Source organism: Rhizoctonia solani, chromosome 1 (genome assembly GCF_016906535.1).
Source record: "Rhizoctonia solani chromosome 1, complete sequence".
Taxonomy (NCBI): Eukaryota; Fungi; Basidiomycota; class Agaricomycetes; order Cantharellales; family Ceratobasidiaceae; genus Rhizoctonia; species Rhizoctonia solani.
Window position 1 is genome coordinate 1,837,851 of NC_057370.1, and position 11,556 is coordinate 1,849,406.

The following is an 11,556-nucleotide window of genomic DNA, read 5'->3' on the forward strand; positions in this document are numbered from 1 at the left end:
GCACTCATGAACCATCCGCTGCGGCGAACGGATCCAACAAAACGAAATCCAAGTCCACGAGATGTGCCACAGACCAAATTGTCCCACAATCTAATGGATTTCGCCCGTATACATGATGGTTTTATTGCGAACAGGGTACCCTACTAAGAGAACGGACATCAGTTTCTATCCGTGCAGGTGCACGGCTGTAAAGTCCCTAATCTTGACTCAGCAACACTATGACATGTATCATCATTCCAGCCTCAATGACATGCCCATGATGGATTAGGCGTTGATCGACAGTTCTGACCTGGTCAACACCATCCATGTAGCCCGCCCTCATCGGGCCTTTCGATCCGGTTGTGACGCCGAAAGAGACTCACCATAAGAAACACAGTCAAGGTCTCTCCCAATTGGTGGGTTTTTCGGAAGTGAACGAAAATATTTGATTCGTTTGGTCAGCAAGTAGTGTCTCGATCATTTGAGAATTCTACTTGAGTCAGGGTTTCAGATCAGCCAGGTGGAGTGACAAGTACCCCTATACAAGCTTGAGTGCAAGTAATCGACTCTCACTACGACTGCGATACCACCCTCACCCTCTTTATTTTGCTTGGATTTCCTTCAATTAGAGTGTCTCACTGTGTGGGACTCTAGCCTTTCATTATGAAGTCACTTGTTGCTTTACTCGACAGAAAGAAAAAGGATAGGGCTAATACACTCGTTCAAGTTCCCTTTCCCTCCACTCTTCCTCATTCTAATGTGAACCAAGATGGGTCAACTTCTACACATGGCGCTCGCAGGACCAGTACGCCATCATCGTTTTTGCGACCATCACAGCAGCATAGGACTGTGTCCGACAGTGGCCATATGCACCGTCCACTCTTGTCCGAACCTTCGCCCTACTTGCGAGACCACTCGCCCGCACAAAATGCTTCTTACTACACGGATTCAGACGATAGTATACTCGTCGATCCATTCGCTCCTTCACCTACCAAATTACCCAAACCAACCCACGACCTTCATCACCATCCTTGTCCTAGAAGAGGATCTGAACCTAACGCAGCAAATACGCGCGCCCCAAGTTCATATCGCTTTCGTTCCTCGCAGGAGCCAAGTACTTTGCCGGTTTCAGTAGACGAACCCCCACTGCAATCAGGGGTTGCAGAGCCCCCGGGCAGAAAGGGGGGCTGGTTGCGTGAGCGACGGAGCCTGACTAGTTTACTTCGGTCGCAGCAAGTAAGTATTCAGCTTTGATCACTAAGTTATCTCAATGCTGACATACCTATATCGGAAGCCGCACACCCCTGCTACGCCTGTGCCAACTGTACCACTCCTGCCTAATCGGACTTCAGAACGGAAGCCGTCCTTACTCTTCTCCCGGACACGCAGTGGAAGCACACCCACTACCGCTCAAACAGCTGAACGCGCGCATACACCCAGACAACCATCGACGGGGCCGGGGTCCATTCAGTTGCCATTATCTGCCAATTCCCAGTCCCACGCAACTGACGCCGAGTCCAAGCATGGGGCACCGTATCGAAGATCTGTTCCTTTGAATTTAATATCCCCCTCTCAGTCTGATTCTCCCGACTCTTGGGTATGCGTCGGTGCAATCGGCCGGGGATCAGATTTACCTACTTCGCCGGTCAGACGGAGAGCAGTATCTGTCCCTCTTCCGCCCCAGCAATCAACGGAACCGCTTCCGCCCATGCCAAATGCCCAATTCACCAGACATGACCCGAAGTCCGAGGCTGACCGTTCTGCCGGCGTATCATCGGAGCCCGTCCGTATGCGCCGCCCAGAAGCTTCTACAGAACGTAACTCGCGTCACAGACACGATGGACATGGAATGAAATCGGCACTCGCATCAGCGCCAGGCCTGGAGAAATCAAGTGTACAAACGCAGTCTGGGCAACAAACTAGGCCAACCCCGCAGCATGGCAAGCAACCGTCGGTGGGGACATCGGAAAGTTTGGCTCTCAAATCCGCTTTGAAGCATCGTCCGACTGAGACGAGCCAAATCCAGTCGAATGTACTTCTCCGGCCAGTTAAACCCCTGAAGATACACAAGCGGGAGACTGTCCCTTCGAAAGCGGACCAGTCACAGCTTCCAACTCCATCTTCAGAGAGCAGTCTTAATAATCTTCACTACGCCTCCCTTGTTTGCAAGGATGGAGCACGAACTACGACACACCACAAGAGTATTAGTGGATCATCCTTAGGACGCAGTTTGAATGAGCTATCAGTTGACTCGCAAGGTGCCTCCACCACGGAGGATAGACCTGTTACTTCTTCAGCGACGTCCAGCTCATTCAATAGCATCATGAAGGGCCACGGTTTATCTGGCAGCGATTCCCGTTCACTTCCGGTACTGGACAATATCTGGGGCTCTTTTATTTCTGAAACAGCCTTTGGTGGTTCACTCCCGCCTAGCCCTGTCGCACCCGTTAGTGCTGGGAGGCGAGAGTTAATATCGCAAGAAACTCAGGACCGAGGACGAAGTGCATCTACTCACACAAATCTGTACGGCGCCAATAATTCGTCCGTTTTGCACTCCGAGAACCTTCAGAAGCCTGGGTCAGCCCCTCCATCTCAACCTCCCCTGGCGGATTTGCCGCCGGTTCCGGCAAGGAAACGTTCAGTGCTTACAACATCGTCTGGTAGTAAAGATAGTCATAGCTCCACAAATGCAACCGCTCCTTTGACACCGCCCACTTCTCCTACCGAGGAGACAGTGCTCCAAGGGCTTGAGTATGCCATGGCTCCGTCGAGCTCTGCCAACCTCTCAAGTTATTCCAGAAACAAAAGTTCGGTATCTCGTCAACACCTAGGGCCGAGACTTGCTCGGAGTGCCTCCTCGCCTTCGATTCGCCCTTCTGCATCTCCTGAAATCGGGCATAGACCAACCAACAGTCACATCACTGGAGAAAAATCCTATCACTCCTCGAAACCCCAGAACTCTCGTTCGACTTTACCTTTACGGACATTACAAACTAGTTTGGAACCTATCCCAAATCCAGGAGCGCTCGTCGCTGTGCTCCCCGAGGTCCTCGATTTGATAACATCCGATCTGAGAGAATCGAGCGGCCCACCCACAACACCTGTTCATAACCTCCGTCCATCCCGAAAAGGCAGTGTCTATACGGTGGCACCAGAATGCTCTGCTATGGGCACAACTACCCAGATTTCAGGCCCCGCACCAGCTGGAGTTCCCAAATTTACTCCGGACATGTTTCCTCCGGCACCATTGAATCAAGGCTTGTCACAGGAAGAGAAGACGACGAGCGCGATGAACAACGAAGATCTGGAAGCGGCGAAACCAGATCAATGCGAAGAATCGTTGTTGACGCCGCCCGTTACGCCGGCATGGGTCGTACACGTGTTCGACACGGATATAGAGGACAGCTTGGAGTTTGGTAGAATGGAACACGATGCATCTGGGTATGTCCATCTTCGTGACCCGTGGAATATCGTTGTTGATGCCCTTTATTCATATTAGTGATCGTATTCCCTTGACACGGTTGGGAAATTTAGCCCAAATGCGTCGGCAGAAACGCGGTGATATGCGCTTAGGTTCAAACAGGCTTGACGTATCACCACTGGAACCTGAGAAATCAGATATACACCACCAAGCTGCTCGAAGAAGCACAATACACTTGGCCAGAAATGTCGTGTAAACTCACTTCAAGCGGTACGTCGGATCCGTGATACAGCCTTTGTTTCTTTGCACGAACAATATTCATTCACTAAGGACCCTTCCCTTGGACTTTTGCTGGTTTCAAATAATTGTGGACATCCAATGCGGGCATTGCAATCCTGTTTACTTCGTATTTTGTTACTTCTATTCGTTATGTATTGACAGGGTCAACCTACCTCTCCTATGCAACTCCCAACTTTAAACCTCAGACTGAACCTCTCGACAAGATTTACATAAACCAATGGGACAGTTAGTAATTAGATTAGACACCGAGAAATACAAAACCAGCGGGTGTAAATACGGGAATTAAAAAGACAAGCTAAATATCTTTTTTGGACTCCTTCGGTGGGCCGGGTCGGGATGCACGGTCGTCTGAGATAGACAAAAGAATATACGCTATCAATACAACGTTTGCAGATACAATTGCTGTGAGTGCTGCGTAAGTTGAATTACCTACATGTGGCAAGTTAATTAATGACGCGAGAAATGAGAAGGCTGATCAAGAGCTCGTACCTCCCCAAAGATAATTCATTGATAGAAAGTAGGAAGAGAGCGGGACAACAGCGAGTGCTATTGAAAACCCAGAAAGTTTAAACAAAACAGCACTACCAGTGTCAAATTTTAGTATAAGAATGCAAAATACTCAGGCAGTTTCACACACCTATCTGCAGCATCTTCGATTATCTTTGCTGGAGTCGCTTCAGCTGCTACATTACGACTCATGACTCAAAAATTGATGCACTTGAGGCGAAGCCGAAGGTGGCTCTGTACGATTATACGTTATGCATAAAAGCTCCTAGACACGTGGTATTTGAAAGTTGAAATTGCAACTCAGGCGCCAAGGGCCGATTGGATCACAGGGAGACTTTGAAGTCAAGGTTCTGGTAATATTATGCCAATCATTCAACCAAAAATGTAGAGCGAACCTACAGACGACGAAATTATGGAATATTAAAAGAAGGCTCTCGCTTGAATACTGCTCATCCCATAATTTGACCCCTCCCCCTCTCGCCATGTCTGAAACAATGCCATACACAAATGGTAGTTATTCTACAGAGCAAAGATACACAACAACCCTCTCCACTCCAGCTTTCACTCGCGGTAGGGCCGCCTCCCCGGTATCTGGGCATCTTGGGTCCCCTGGACTAAACAACTCTACCGGGACCGATACCTGTGAGGACTTACTGTTTAAAGTGATAGGTAAGTGCAATCCACACACGCCTGGTTTTTAGCTGACTTCCATGCCCACGCCACTAACTCTAGCGAGAATACATGGAATGAAACTTGAGCGAGAGAGCCTTACATCAAACATAGGCGAGCTTCAAGCTCGTATTGAACAACTTGAAGCTACTGTGGCGCAACAAGCACAGGAATTAGAATCACGGCGAGCTGAGATTGAGCATCTCAACCAAGCTCAAGCACAATGGGCCGATACGTGTGCTATATGCTTGATAGATGGAGACGGCTACATATTTGACAAGGTTTGACGATCATAAGGCACAGGAGCGTATTATTAACTACCTTCGACAGAAACTATTAGTGAACGGTTATGAAGGAGGGAGAGAAGCAGCAGCGTCCTTAACGAAACAGCTCCATCAGGACCTTGGCAATGCATCGACTGGTCTCTGGATATGTGTCTACTACAATCATCTGGGTCTGAAGAAAGTCCTATCTAGAGCACAGATAGTCTCCGAAGCTGTGTTTGACGATTTTTGTGATGGGTTTCGCTCGTCCTCTCAGCTCATCCATATGATGGATGTTGGGTTCGTGGAAACATGAATTTTTTTCCAGAGTTCAGATTATTGACTCCAGCTCTCTTTGTTCTAGAAGGAGAAAAGAGGCCGCTGATGAGAAGATTAAAGAGATGTTACGTATGTTTACCGCAGCTCCTCAGACAAAGATAGTATACTTTGGAGGAGGGCATGATTCTGGATATGCAGGGTGAATTAATTACTCATTATTTACTCGAGTCATAGGCAAGCTGACATCACAACCCCAGTGCCCTATCTCGGTATCAAAATCTGGGCCTCGAAGACAAGATCGTGATTCTCAAAGGCTACGATGCAATCGCATACGATCTTAGGAATCTTCCTTTTAGAATCATGGATATAGAAGGGTTATTCATGTCAGAAAAAGTTGAACTTGATGCCCAGCTAGACAACCAGGCTCAAGTTTCGCAACGCACACTGGGATATGCAAGCAGCAACCGGACTACACTACCCGCCACGGCCTCTTATGCATTGGCAGCTACCTTAGGGGTACCGTTCGCGGTGAAATCTCGTTCTCCTAGTCCTAGTCATGTGCGACACACCTCTCGGGATGCGGGAAAAGGCGGGCAACGCCGAATCGATATATTGAGGGTGAGTGAGGCATGGGACATCACCATGACCCGAATCAATAATTGATTCGTACGCCCATCTGTTTCACTCTTGAATAGCCCTTGCATAAGCGTAAGTCCTTATTCTTAGGAGTAAAGCAGTTTCTAATCGAGTCCATCGACAGAGACACCAAGTATATGCAATTACTATGTCTTATCATCTCGTGGATGTCGCAATGTACGTGCAGCACCGCAATACATGCGCCTTTAAGGAACTCATCCAGTTCTTCAATAGGGTGTGAGCGGCCGCTATAACATATGTACTTGATTACTGTTAATATTTTATCTTATATATAGCCAGACTGTGTTCATGCTCACGACTACGCACTAACCGGTATGCTGCATTTGATACCTCCACCTGATCCTACCATTGACACAATGGGAACAGAGATCAAAAAAATACTCTTCGTGAATATATGTTGACCGTGCCCTGCGACCACGGGGATCAGTGTATCAATGAAGCGTGTATCCTGGGACATCGATGCCCCTCCGGAAGGAACTGTATGCGTTTGCAGAAAAACATGTGCAGGTTCAAAAACGGTACTGTTTTTTGACATTATACAATATAGTTAGCTAACACAGAATTAAGAGCAACACTACTAGAATAAAGCAGCTCAATCGGCAGTCCCCCATGGCATCACGATATCTCCAAGTGCCCGGCCAAGGGAGATCATCGTAATCCAGGGTGGGAGAAAAGGTTACCGTTTACTGTCCTATACAAAGACAATTTAGAATTCAGTGAAGAATAGCGCAAGCCACGGAAGATGGGAGCTGTGAATAAGCAAAGATTTAGTGGATTGTATGCACATGCATTTGGACGTCATGCCCCTCACATTCCCATTTACATCTATCAAGACAAACGGGTATCATGGTCGTAGATCTACATTCTCGGCAATCACATGCGACAAGGCACCACGACCTCGTGTCCGAGCCGTAATTGTAATTTTCTTCACACACAATGGCTGAAAGAATTAAGCGACCAACTCGAGCCTTTTGGGCATGACGTGTGCATCCCTTGTTGCATATAAGTCACTGGGAGCTTCTTCAATCACGAATGTACTGAGGGAAATGCTACATTGGGTGCCCCCATCTTGCACTAATTCCACAGGTACTTCCCGAAATTGACAAAATGATACTTATAGAGTTTAAATTTGAATATTATTATTAACCAGCTGATCTTTAATCTTCCATGTCCGCGTCAAGGGCTTCACGAGCCTTGCGATCTGCTTCAGCCCACAGTTCTCGCGGGACGGGTGCATGCTTTCCACCAGTCTCGGGTCCAATCCAGGAGAGCTCTAACTCAAACTCTTTGTCCTTTGAATCATCGTGTACTAGATGGATACTATAATAGGAAAGTCAGTAGATTGCACAACGCACAAGAGCCGGAGGGAGCAAGGTGGATCAGAATAATACATTGACCTCGACTCGAGTATGGGAATGGAGTGGCTAGACGAAGTTATCAAATACTTACATGCGTGCAGCTTCCAATACAGCTTCCCTAGTCGTAAGTTGGGATAAATTCAGCTTCTCAAGCTCGGTGTTTGCAAGTTGTCTGCCTTTCCCAACTGCTGCGCCATTGTAGCCCTATCACACATTCAGAATATGCAAACACCCAGGGGAACAGGGGCAAGTTAGACTCACATAGAACACCCCACTAGGTTGAATCACATAAAGCGAGGGACCATCTTTATCAATTGATCCAATAATTGTACTGATACCAAAAGGTCGGACGGAAGAGTAGAGAGTGTATGCTTGAACATAAAGTCCTATGCGATCTGCGAGCGCCTATTTTTGGGATCCTGGTTTAAATATGCGCTAGCGGGCAACTAGCCCCTCTTACTTTCAACGGGACTGGAGCCATGTATGTATCCCGGTAGTTTTGAGCTTCGTCTCGTGCACGGTTTGCTAGTGCGCGGCCGTCTGCCAACAAGCCTGATGTAGCCTATTCTGTATATTACTACTAGAATGTCTAGCCTATTGAAAAGACATACCATGCCTATGTGCCTGTCAATCGTAGCTATCCGGCGATTGGCCTCTGGGATAAGAAGTTTAGAGTGAACCAGTTTTTCTACGGCAAGAACAATTCCGTCTTTGACTTTGAGTCCAATGGCAGTACTATCAACGGTGTAAGACGGCAAACGGTAACATTTAATGGCAACATACCCAGAGTTCTCGACAGCTTTGCTTGCATACTCGATTTGAAACAGGCGTCCATCAGGAGAGTATGTGCTCGCCGAAAGATCGTAACCGGTGCCAATGGCCGTCATGCTGGTAAGATGTAGATTGGATTGAAGGCGGCTGGACGCGCGTCGAGGGTCTCGAGAAGTTGCCTGTTGATGCCTAGATGTTATGCCCGTATCATGCTCACGTGACTTGAAGGGCCAGGATGTGGGTGCAGTGTAATTATTTCTATTTCCCTCAAACTACGTTGGTGCCTCGGTGATACTGTCCTACAGATTATTCGGTATACATTCACCAGGCGGACTTGATTTGTATCTGTATAACCTATTATGGATACTGAAACTTGGTTGGACGCGCTGAAAAAGCACAATGTTTTCAACGCCATGCCCGACAGTAATACCTCGACAGTGGCTTTGGGCTCGTCCACCTTGCAGCTTGAAGACCTTAGTGTTACACTTGCTCCCCGCTCTGATGACGACTCGGACATTGACGAAGATTCGGTAGCACAACGCACCAACATCATATGCATACGGGGCCCTGATCTATTCATTGCTGTCGGGCGGCAAATCAGAATGCTACCGCTAAAGGCCGCCAAAGAGGCTGAAAATGTAGAGGAAGTGGTGTATAAAGTAAGCTAAGAGTGATTACAAGACGAGTGATCCACTTTGTTAACGCTGTAACAGACGCTCTCTACCCCCAATGTGACATTCGAAATCAAACATATAGTAGTCAACCCCACCGGGAAGCTCCTCGCAGTTGTTGGCAGGCGCCAAGTAGCGGTGATTGTTCTCCCACGGCCTGGCGTAACTAAAACGATGTCTACCCGTATTGAATGCAGGTATGCTTCTCGTTGTATGACACTGCTTCTGGAGCTTGACGTTATTTCCAAGCTCAATCCAGATAGGAGAATACTATCATGTCCCAGGATCTTCAAAGATTACCAAAGTTGACTGGCACCCTTGGGGAGAAGGTGGTGCATCACTCCTTGTTCTGACAAGCGATGGCCAACTACGGTATGTCACCATGGTGGTGAATTATACAGATCAGCTAAATCCAGGTTTCAGAGAATACGACGTGTCCAAAGACCCCAATGAACCTCAACAAACAGTCGAGCTGCTTGCTCGTTCTCAAAGCAAGTTAAGATACGATGCGTCCGCTCCAGCAGAAGCAGTTTCGTTTTGTATCGGGCAAGGATACGCGGACTGGAGCGCATTTACAATATATGTGTTGACTAGCGAAGGGGAATTATGGGCAACTTGCCCCTTCTTACCCGCAAATGCGTATGTGTTTCCTTCATTAGTTTATTTACTTGGATCTGAATATTGTCATATTACCAAGTACCCCTCCAGCTTCATACATTCAAGGTCTCGAGTACTTTATCAATGCCAAAAGCTCTCGCCTTCCTTTAGAGATCTCAGGCCCCCAGCTCAAATACGTATCATCTCTGAAACAGCAGTTGAAACCTATATCATCGCCGGTAGACGACCAACTTTTACCAACTTGCCTCGTCCACGCTCCGGTCAGCCACTCTTTTCCTCCGGCTCGACAGGGACCATTCCTCTTACAACCAGCTCCCAAAGAGCTCGGTGATGGATTAGCGAGCGATATTGTCTATCTGAACATCCAAGTTCCAAACGAGTTAATAGGCAACGGGTTAGCCGACCCGAAAAACAGCCCTGATGGAACATCCATATCAGTAATCGCGATTGTTTATAGCGACGGGAAAGTGGATGTATGTTTAGATCTCGAAAAGATTGAAGCAAAGTGGGCCAAGTCTAATTTAGCTGTAAGTATGATGTGCCCCAACTATACTCGTTCTGCAAGTTTAACAACGAAGCCCTAGTCAAAAGAAGATGCCGAATTACCTATGCTAGCTGTATTCGAGTCCATTAATCTCGGGCTCTTTGATGCTCCAAAGGCTACTACGCCTTCCACCTCTACCTCTCTGGCTCTAGTTCGCACACAACTCCGCCTCTCCCTCTACAACAAGTTCCTCATTCTTGATAGACCCACTTCGCGCTGATCGGGTCTTTATTACTCATTCGCGTGGTGTTCACCGGCTCGACATGCGAGGGTGGGCAGCTAGGATTGCTGGTTCTACGGGGCAGTAACCAGGATCTGACTGAGGCATTACGAATCGGAAGTAAACAGAAGGATTGACCGAAGTACGCTGGTTGCACAGAACTCAGAGGTGAGTCAATCTGAGCCTGGTCAAATACTATTTGCTAAAATCATATAGTCCTATAATAGCATCGACTCGGCTCATTTACTGAGCATATTTGACTGGCTGCAGCACCTGCCATTATCTCAGTCTCTCGACCAGTCCGGAAACAAATAACGGCCCCAGCTCCTATTACCTCCCCTCCCGTTCAACTGCCGCGCCTCAATTCGTTCCATTTGTCCCTCCTCAGCCCAGTACAACGGAACCTCCCCAAACCTACACATCTTTACTGGCCCAGCCCTTTGAAGTTCCTGTATTCACCGACCATCAGCCACTCACCAAACCTTTGGCTGCCACTGGCGCGGTCACAGCTGACACTCTACGAGCTTTGGGCACACACGCCCAGAGATTGCGACTCAATATAGCCGAAATACGAGCTGCGCACGAGAAGCTCGTGATCAGAACAAACCTTCAGACGCAAGAAATCCGCAGGCAAGCTGAGCGTCTGGCCGAAGTGATGCGAATGGCCTCTCGAATCCGAACAGCCTCGGCAAGAACGACCGAAAGAGTACAAGCTGTAGCAGAGAAGCAAGCAGAGATGATCAAGCGGGCCGACCTTATGTTAAGAAAGGTTGTAGAGGCCGATGGCGGAGAAGGTAGTGCTGAGGCTCAGCAAGCGTGGGCAAAGGAATTGGCGAGAATGAAGACGGAAGTCAGGGGCATTAACGGAGAAGGGGGCTTGAAAGCCCGGAGCGAACAGGTATGTGACTCGTTTTTTATGCCCTTTAGATTACTGACAAGGACGTCTGTAGGCTATGCATCAACTAGAATTACTCAAGCCAACGCTACGCGAATTTGCCCGTGCCAACGAGGCAAAACAGGATAACCCTCTTGGATTGGTTGGGTTGGGGAATTCCCAGTGGACGCAATCGGGTCAGTCATTGGTGCAGAGTGCGTCCTCAATTCCTTTATTCATAGTCTGTTGTTAACCTGGTGTTGTTTAGGCAAAAGAGCTTGGAGGACGCTCGACGCAGGATAACCGAGCTGACGGCCCGACTTGCAGAGACAACTATTTCATAAAGTACAGACAGAACACGACCTTCCGGAGCTTGCACAAAGAATGCTATCCATATAACAGTGTATTATAATTTTACGTATCTT

At 48.0% G+C, this 11,556-nt stretch overlaps 4 protein-coding genes across 4 annotated transcripts; 3 read left to right on the plus strand and 1 right to left on the minus strand.

The window, feature by feature from the left end:
• Nucleotides 1-642: 642 nt before the first annotated feature.
• On the plus strand, nt 643-3,478 carry RhiXN_04095 (uncharacterized protein; the record flags this gene model as incomplete). The annotated part of the gene is made up of 2 exons (XM_043323912.1): nt 643-1,215; nt 1,274-3,478. The coding sequence occupies 2 exons, from the start codon at nt 643-645 to the stop codon at nt 3,476-3,478; spliced, it is 2,778 nt and encodes a 925-aa protein (XP_043176331.1).
• Nucleotides 3,479-4,953: 1,475 nt separating this feature from the next.
• RhiXN_04096 (uncharacterized protein) lies at nt 4,954-6,264 on the plus strand (the record flags this gene model as incomplete). The annotated part of the gene is made up of 6 exons (XM_043323913.1): nt 4,954-5,157; nt 5,207-5,439; nt 5,504-5,617; nt 5,676-6,036; nt 6,114-6,126; nt 6,179-6,264. 6 exons carry the CDS (start codon nt 4,954-4,956, stop codon nt 6,262-6,264), a joined length of 1,011 nt encoding a protein of 336 aa, XP_043176332.1.
• Nucleotides 6,265-7,232: 968 nt separating this feature from the next.
• On the minus strand, nt 7,233-8,320 carry RhiXN_04097 (proteasome subunit alpha type protein; the record flags this gene model as incomplete). Its single annotated transcript, XM_043323914.1, has 6 exons — nt 7,233-7,395; nt 7,525-7,637; nt 7,695-7,838; nt 7,894-7,995; nt 8,045-8,168; nt 8,217-8,320. 6 exons carry the CDS (start codon nt 8,318-8,320, stop codon nt 7,233-7,235), a joined length of 750 nt encoding a protein of 249 aa, XP_043176333.1.
• A 243-nt stretch (nt 8,321-8,563) lies between these two features.
• On the plus strand, nt 8,564-11,434 carry RhiXN_04098 (nuclear pore complex protein; the record flags this gene model as incomplete). Its single annotated transcript, XM_043323915.1, has 11 exons — nt 8,564-8,863; nt 8,918-9,072; nt 9,125-9,247; nt 9,299-9,514; nt 9,573-10,020; nt 10,078-10,188; nt 10,242-10,308; nt 10,386-10,425; nt 10,528-11,155; nt 11,208-11,346; nt 11,400-11,434. The coding sequence occupies 11 exons, from the start codon at nt 8,564-8,566 to the stop codon at nt 11,432-11,434; spliced, it is 2,262 nt and encodes a 753-aa protein (XP_043176334.1).
• Nucleotides 11,435-11,556: the final 122 nt, after the last annotated feature.